Source organism: Elgaria multicarinata, chromosome 8 (assembly GCF_023053635.1).
Source record: "Elgaria multicarinata webbii isolate HBS135686 ecotype San Diego chromosome 8, rElgMul1.1.pri, whole genome shotgun sequence".
NCBI lineage: Eukaryota > Metazoa > Chordata > Lepidosauria > Squamata > Anguidae > Elgaria > Elgaria multicarinata.
In genome coordinates this window covers 101,959,227-101,967,756 of record NC_086178.1, presented here as the reverse complement: position 1 = coordinate 101,967,756, position 8,530 = coordinate 101,959,227, and the positions used below count along the sequence as shown (strand labels likewise).

At 38.7% G+C, this 8,530-nt stretch overlaps 1 protein-coding gene across 1 annotated transcript in view; it reads right to left on the bottom strand.

Annotated features, from left to right (window-relative positions):
- Positions 1-386: 386 nt before the first annotated feature.
- The window catches only part of BMPR1A (bone morphogenetic protein receptor type 1A), a 73,858-nt gene continuing 65,714 nt past the window's right edge, over positions 387-8,530 (bottom strand). The window contains exons 12-13 of the mRNA XM_063133113.1: positions 7,024-7,154; positions 387-5,982 (exon numbers count right to left, since the gene is read on the bottom strand). Coding sequence (XP_062989183.1) covers positions 5,857-5,982; positions 7,024-7,154 — 257 coding nt within the window. The 3' untranslated portion in view covers positions 387-5,856. The remainder of the gene's footprint in view (positions 5,983-7,023; positions 7,155-8,530) is intronic.

Sequence of the window (8,530 nt, the reverse complement as noted above, 5' to 3'; positions counted from 1 at the left end):
AAATAGGACATTGCAAATATTTTGTACACTTGAGTACAAAGTATATGCACAGTGCAGCAACTGTGAAAAACATTCACATGTTTCAAACATAGTCTCTTACTTTAAAAATGCACGGAAGCAGACCGGGGCATTGCTTTTGCTGTATTTTAAAAGGAAAAAAAAAGGCTGTGTTTGAAACAAGTACACACCCTTCGTAATGCAGTGTTAATGTGGTTTGAATGCGTTGCGAACATTATTTTCTAAATGTACAAATAACGTGCAAGATAAAATCTTCAACACTCACACACTTTTTAAATGCTGATTTTGAAGGCAAAGCATACTACCATGGGTGTAAAGGCTTTTGAGCACCAATATGAAATTGTAAACAAACAAATATATTACTAATGTTTACTAAAATAAGGTTATTTACTTAAAATGATACATTGACATAAATTTGTGTACAGAACAAAGCAATTCATGGTAAACTTAAGGCACCTTTTAAATCAGATGCTGTACAAAAAGACATTTAGCCTGTTACATTTTTAAAAAAACATTCTACACTTCTGGCATATATATAACAAAAGGAGTATAATCATAATGCTTATTTCACCCTCTCTTCTTTATTTACATCTTCTATAGGTTAGCTACATTATTCTCTCTGTATACAATATAGTACATTTTTATATTGGGCACGGGTAAGTCAGAGCACAAAACATGAGTACAGTATGTGGGCTTCTATATTGCATTCAGGAGTTCTATAGGACAAGGCAACTATTCAATGAGACAGTTGTGTTTGGAGAAAGGTTACGTATTGTTCATTCCACATTTGATACATATATATGCATTTAATTTTAGGAACAAAGCACTAGGAACTTTAATGCAAGATTGGGATGAAAGGGAGTTGCTCAAGAACTCACCTGGGAACATAACTTCCCATTCATTTCACTAAAAGTTTGTTCAAGAACAAGGTTCCAGGTGACTTTACAAACCTCTGCATTCTACCACAATTGGTTTTGGAAACATATCACAAACACTGGGGATTTAGTAAGAACAGGGTTAGGCCAACTTCAATCTGAATTACTGTCACAAGGCTAGAAAATTGATAAAATAAAATTAAACAAAAACTTTACTGAAAACCATGAAAATTAGTGTCTTCTCATACTCAATTGGGCAGATGGCTGAATATTTAATTTAGCAGTCAGAGAAATAAAATAGAGCCTAATATTTCAGATTATGCCCTGAAGCCAGATGACATTACTGCAGGGAAAGGAACCTACATGTATTTTAGAAACTCCGCTTGCTGTCTCTCTCTTTAATCATAGATGTTCCAGCATCCACAAATGCAGGAAAATAGGCATTTCTGTCTTCCATACAACTAAATGGTGGAAATGCAACCATGGAAACACTTTGGACTTGCCAACAAATGACGTTTAAGAATTCAGACTGATTGAAGGAGGGCACCTAAGAAGTGAGAAGCATTTAGCAAAGAGACATTGGAAATAGAGCAAACTGGTGACCGAAGAAGCATGTACTGGATATGTTCACAAAGAAGATAATTCTTGGAATATGACCAAGGAGAAGATGACATCAACCATTAGGGAAAAGGAGGCATTTACAGCACCTTTTTATGGCATGTGAAGCTGCAATGTTGTTTTTTTATGGCACCAGTAGGAACTTCAATTTATTTCCAAGACTGTTTCATTATTGAAATTATGGCATTTTTTTTTTTGCAAGTGTGATAAAAAGTATACATATATTCTTGGCTGATTACTATTAGGTAATTATTAAATTGGCTCATACGATGAAGAATAAGGGGAGAAAACAGATGACAAAGCAGAAAATGTTACCCAATTTGATAACAATATTAACTTTTAGGAACATGTTACAGTAATCAAGCAGAATTCTAAATCAAAGTTTGCATAATTCCTATTTGTTTTAAATGTCTCTCACCTCAAAATGCATTCAACGACATTCATTCTGCTTCTTTCAAATTCTACAAGGTGGCACAGCTTTGCAAAATGCTGGAGGTCCCTCACAAAATGAGGGTCAGTTGTGAAATATGCTTCAGAATGAGTAAGGCAGCTATCAAAACATTACATTTTCAATAATTTAACGGTCATATTAATCTCAAAGCTTCAAGGGACAATTTGTTTTAGATGAAAAGCATAATTCCAAGGCACAAACTTGCTATTCATGAAACATTCTGTGCAATACATAATGGAAGACATTAGCAAGCATGCATTTTTTAAAAGAATTAGAAAACACACACAGAAGGCAATCAGACAAATATATGAAAAGCCTCAAATAACTTGAAGGGGAAAAGGGCTTGAGAATTGTGTTGGCCTTAAAAATAAGTGAATAGCTTTTTGAAAAATATACCAAATACGCTGACAAACATACTTGCCACATTTAATGCCACTTCTGGCTGCAATTACAGGCTCACCATGTAAATCAGCTCCAAGCTGCTCCCACCATGAATATTTTGTGGTAAAATGGGAATAAAAGCACACAGTGGGAGCTCACATGTAGGGCAGCTTAGCCAGCTGCATCAGACCTATTAAGGCAGTGGCCCTCAATGCAGCACTCACGGGTGCCATTGTGCCCACAAAGCTCTGCACTCCTTGGCCCCTTCGAAAAAACACATTTTGAATAAGAACCTTGGAAAGGTTTAGGGCCCTATATTGTCTTTCCTGTTCCTGAACCTGCCGCTGAGCCTGGGGTCAAGGTAGGAAAGGCTTTTTCTTTCCTTTTGGGGCTGGGGGCCTTTTCCTTTTCCTTTGGGGCTGGGGAAAGGTGTACGGTTAGGATGAGCAGAGCAATCCTATGCAGATCGACTGAGAAGTAATTCCCACTGAGTTCCATGTAAACATGATAGGACAGCAACTTTAAATGGGTATTTTTTGTTGTGCCTCTGTGGGATCAAATATGCGGGTTGGTTTTGGAGATCAGATCCTTCCTCTGCTTATTCTCAGTTTCTTGGGTGGATTGCTTGCCTTTTGACTAGCCAGCCCCCCCCCCCCCATGGCAGCCATTATATGAACAGTGACATCATCTGTGCCCACAGGTCCAAAAAGTTTGGGGACCCCTGTATTAAGGAATAAGAAGGGTTTTATCCCACATCAGGTGCAGATGCGTGGTAAAATAGTTTTCTGCATCCACTCCCAACTGCAAATAAATGCAGATTATTCTCCACTAGAATGGGTGAGTAGAAGCTATTTTTTTAGCTCCTAGGTCAAGGAAGCACACACCATAAAATGGAAAGGGGGGTCAAGATGAAAAGGGACTATTTTGCGTACTTCAATAAATACAATTTCAAACCTCATTGCCTCATTATCTAATTGTTGCCAATAATTTAGCAACATGCACAACTGGAATAGCTGAGAGAGAGAGAGAGAGAGAGAGAGAGAGAGAGAGAGAGAGACTTTTCATAGTCATTAAATTAGTGGTACTAAATTTTGAAAAGGAATGGAAAATATTTCAAAACTTATATAATAATCTCAAGTCTTTTCAAGGCAAATGATTTCATATATAATATTTGCATAGCTCCAAAGAATTTGGTGTTTCCAAAAATAAAGTGAAACGCTAGAATTGTGTAGGCTCTACTACAGAATACAATGTACTCTGAAATAATGTCTATTCATGCTGTACAGTAAGGTCTCCTAAGAAATAGCAGGGACATACAATAGCCCATAGGTATGATAAAAGTTAGGACATATACTGGACTCTAGGAATAATGGCTCTGATCCAGTATTGGCATTTTTAGACTGCTTTGTTTTATTCTAAAGCCTCAAGCCAACATTAAATTTCAGCACATAATCCACTAGTAATAAAGCTACCCAACGCACATGGCACTTAAAACAATACAGATATTCCATTTTAGAAGATGGAAAACATACACCTCACCAAATTTTCTGAGAGAACTCATAATGTCATTGTAAACAAATATTTGTTAAAATGGAATTTTAATCAAAAGAAACTTGGTCTAGGCCAGTGGTTTTCAATCTGTATTCCCAGGAACCCTAGGTTCCTCGTGAGCTTATCACCAGAGGTTCCTCAAGATCAATAAAAGGAGACAGGTTTCCCCGAGAGATTGCATGCCCACCACTACTGATATTGTCCTGCCGTGCAGAGTCATAGCAGAGAGCTGGGTGTGTTCTATGGTAGGCACTCAGCTTATGAGAGATAACAGCGAGGCCCAGCAAGCCTGGCAAGGGCTCCATGAGGACTGAGTGCATCTTAGAACATTCTTGTATCTTCAAAATATTTTGAAGGCAAAGATTCCCTGTCAGACTTGCAAATATTCCTCAGAATGCTGGTTATAAAGAGGGGTCCTTGAAAGCACAAAGCGCGAAAACTACTGGTCTAGACTAATAATGTGTTGGTTTATGCCAAATATTTACCAACTACCTGTGCAAATTAAAATGATAGATTTTAGAACATCAGCCTGATTGCATTCCTGGCAATGGACGGAAAAAGAACACACCTTTTGCTTAAGATCTGTGGCACAATATTGTCCATGATTTGCTGTGTTCCAAATAAATTAATCCATAGCTTATGTACCCATGAACTATTCAGCTGAGTATGCACTAATACTTAAAGGCATTACTAAAAAAGCAATGACTTAAGGAAATGTTAAATAAAATTTGTACACCAAGATATAAATAAAAAAAATACTGCAATCTTTCGCCTGACCATTTACTGTTTGCAACCTATAGAACATTATTTTGAAAAACAGCACATCCCCACACTTGATTGTTATTTGAATCCATAATAATAATATTGCGTTAAGCTTCTTATCAAATTCCCCTGAAAGGGAAATTTAAATATCTTTGTTGTATCCATGCACATACTTTGATAGACTACCCAACACTTCTGCATGTCACATTCAGCATGTGTGTTTTTGATCATAGTTAAACATAATCACTTTTAAAATCCTTTTCAGATCTGTGTATGGTATGTTTACACATATACAAAAGAGCAGATATTTAGCAAATAAAAGTACATTAAACACTATATAAATAACTTCCCTTTTTAAAGCTAACTAGGGTACGGTTTACAGTACAAGAATACAGGCACTTAAATTATCAGAGAGGTTCAGCTGTTCCATGTTGCACGCACAGTCTTCAGAAATCCATAGCATTAGAAGTATGAACTGAGTTATGGTCTGTTCTCCAAATCAAACTTGGAGATGACTTACTGCATAGGCTTATAGGAGCTCTTTAGATTTTTGGTCTTAAAACTTTTTTTTTCTTCATGCAGCACAAAAGGAAGGTAGAAGTTAATTTTCTTTGAAATCCAAATAGTTTTCATATGCTTGGCCAAGGCATTACAGAAGAAAATGGTAGCTTTGCATGAAATTAAATGGCTTCTTAAGTACTCCAAATGACAGGAGAAAAATCCTGGCACACACACACAAATCATAAAAGGCATAAGGAATTATCAAATTATGTAGTACCCCAGACTCAAAACCATAGGCTATTCCACCAAGACTTGATAAGATATCATCAGGTAGAAGGTAAAAAAAAGCTTATTTTTTCCATTGCTGTTGAATTAATTTAACTTAAGGCTTTCATAGAAAGCACTACAATCTGAATATGCAATTCAGAATTCAAGAGTTTTATGGGAGTTTGAAAGTGTGATGAAAATCTCAATGCAGCTCAAAACAAAAAGTAAAACAAGGCTATCCACATGTGTACCATATAGTGTACATGGATACCATATTCTACAAAGTACTGAAAGATTTAATATTAGCAGCCGGTAAAAGTGGCGAGAAAGTGGGCTGAAACTCAGATCCCCCTTGTCCATCTCACCAGACCTACACTTGCTTGAGCAAACAGCTCTAGAGTCCAAACTTCACTCCTCAGTGATATTTCTTTGTCAAATCTTAACATCTTGCGATTCCACCATCTTGCCCAGGGTCTTCTTAATCCTCAAGGCTGTAAGTCTTGAGGCAGGATTGTGTGCCCAGCATTCACACATTAATTTCAATATTGCTCTTAAACACTAAAAATATAACAGAAAAGGATAAACAAATACAAATGAAAAGAACATTTTTGATGCTCACAGTTAATTACTAGAAAATATATTAGGCTGACTATACACAACCGATGAATTTAAATGTTTGCTAAACCGAGAAAGTTAAAACATATATTATATAAGTACTGATGAACTGTTATCTATCCTGGGCCATAGAGTAAGGTCACTGATGACAGAATTTTGAAGTGGAGATTACTTCATGTAAACAATATAATCTAGACTGTCAATTCTATAGGTATGTATAGAAGGAAGGAAAGGAACCTCTCGTGCAAGCAATGAGTCATTACTGACTCTTGGAGGGACGCCAGCTTTCGCTGACGTTTTCTTGGCAGGCCTTATAGCAGGGTGGTTTGCCGTTGCCTTCCCTGGCCATTATTACCTTTCCCCCAGCTAACTGGGTACTCATTTTACCAACCTCGGGAGGATGGAAGGCTGAGTCGACCCGAGCCGGCTGCCTGAAACCAGCTTCTGCTGGGATCGAACTCAGGCTGTGGGGAGAGTTTCAGCTGCAGAAACTGCTGCTTTACCACTCTGCGCCACACGAGGCTCTATGTATAGAAACATATACATAAAAAGATGCCAGGCATACAAATCTGGACAAGGGGACTGAAAAGCTAAGCAAATATTTCCAGAGACTGCAACTACAACCCTCAAATTCTGCAACTGGTATCTATGCAAACTGGATGATTCATATTTTTTGATCAATGCTTTCCATAATTTGCCTAATGTGCATGAAGCTTTTTGGCACAATTTTCCATTGTGTGTTAAATTACATTTTGCATCATGGACTGAGATTGAAAAGACGATCACAGGGGAAGAGGACTACATTCAAGATGCCAAAGACTGAGGGGCCAGTGGCCATGATGGGTGAAAAAAGATCCTAATCAGCAACCAATGAAAAACTGTTTTAAGTTCATGTTTCTCCCAGTCAAGGCTAAAATTCCGTCCCATAACTTGACAACCATAAGAATATTCAAGTAGATACCATTTCCCCCCCAGGATGCTTACCTCATCACTGTTCCACCTATTAGGTACTACTGGGCGCAGATGCTTAACACATACCACCTCTCTCATATCCTCATACGAAGGATCATTTGGCACCATATCATAGTAGGGTAGCTGGTACTCTTCAACAATACCTGCAAGTTATAGAAATTTAAGCCAGCTAAAAACATTGAAAAAATGACACTTTCTGGTAATGACATTAAACTAACACTGAGCTTGTTTTTTCCTGAGCTCACTGCTAATCTCAGAGAGGCTCCATTTTCCAATTTCAAAGGGGAGTATTATACTGCATTTGCATCCTACCGTTTCTGCAAGGAGCAGAGCTTGACACAGCTATACAAAAGGAATATACGACATATAAAGGGGTAAAGGAAACAAGAAACAAAGAAGAAAGCGAAAGAGATCATGCACACTGTGTAGATAAAGGCCAGGCCCCGTCAATGTCTTTTGGGATTTGTGATGGAAATAAAGGTTTAGTTCAGACAACATTTTCTCAATGGTGGTTTTAGGACTCCATGGTGGACTTTTTACACCACCGTTGAGAAATGTGCTGTCTGGTAGGAAAACTCCACACATACTCCACACAGAATATCCACGATGGGCGGAGGAGAGTTCCTGCACAACGGTTGTGTTGTGTGGCAGGCTCTGTGGAGTTTTCTGTTGCGTTGAGTTGACTTTTCCCACTGGCTTCAGAGTTCCCTGGCAAGAGCGGTGAGAGGAGCGAGTGCCCTTCTAGTAGAGTTGCCGGGATTGGTTTTTTTTGCAGCAGTGGCTGATGGGATGCCATTAGGAGGACCGAGGGAGGAGACAAGGTGGTGGAACTGTCAATCAAATGTCACGATGGATTTTACTCAACTCCACAGTAGCCCACAGTCACAAAATGGTGGAGTTAGAAGATGTTGTGTGGGGAGTACCCCCTAAAAACTCAACGGCTGAGTCGAGTTTTCATACTGCATTGACTAATGTGTTGTCTGAACTGAGCCAAAGAGTAACTGAAATGCAGTTACAACACAAAACCACATTGCTTCCCTGTATCATCCATGCTATGCTCCAAGCCCAGTGCAGGCTTGGTGACACGGAAAGGGAGCAATAGGAGGACACAGTGAAAGTCTATGCACATATGACCACCACCTTTCCCCCTTCATTTTCTTCCATCATGAACGTATCTAGTAGCAGCAGCATTTCTTATAAGCAATGCGAAAGTCACTGACTATTATTCCTGGAAGCCCATGTGACTGGTAAGAAAAACAATGCAGGCAATGATGTTTGTTCCGAGTAGCTCATCTCCTGGCAACACAAAACTCATTGCCTTGAGCATCTCTAGATTTGCGAGGGAGAATAGAAGAGGAGGAAACACTGCTAGAGGAATCATGGAGAAGGGAAAGGAGCTGAGATGAAGGGATGAAAGGAGTCAAAGTGTTGGAGGTAGTCGGAGACAGAAACTAGAATTTTCTTTTCCCCAAGTGTACACAGCCTCCTTCACCATGCCTGTACAACTGGTAAGCCACTG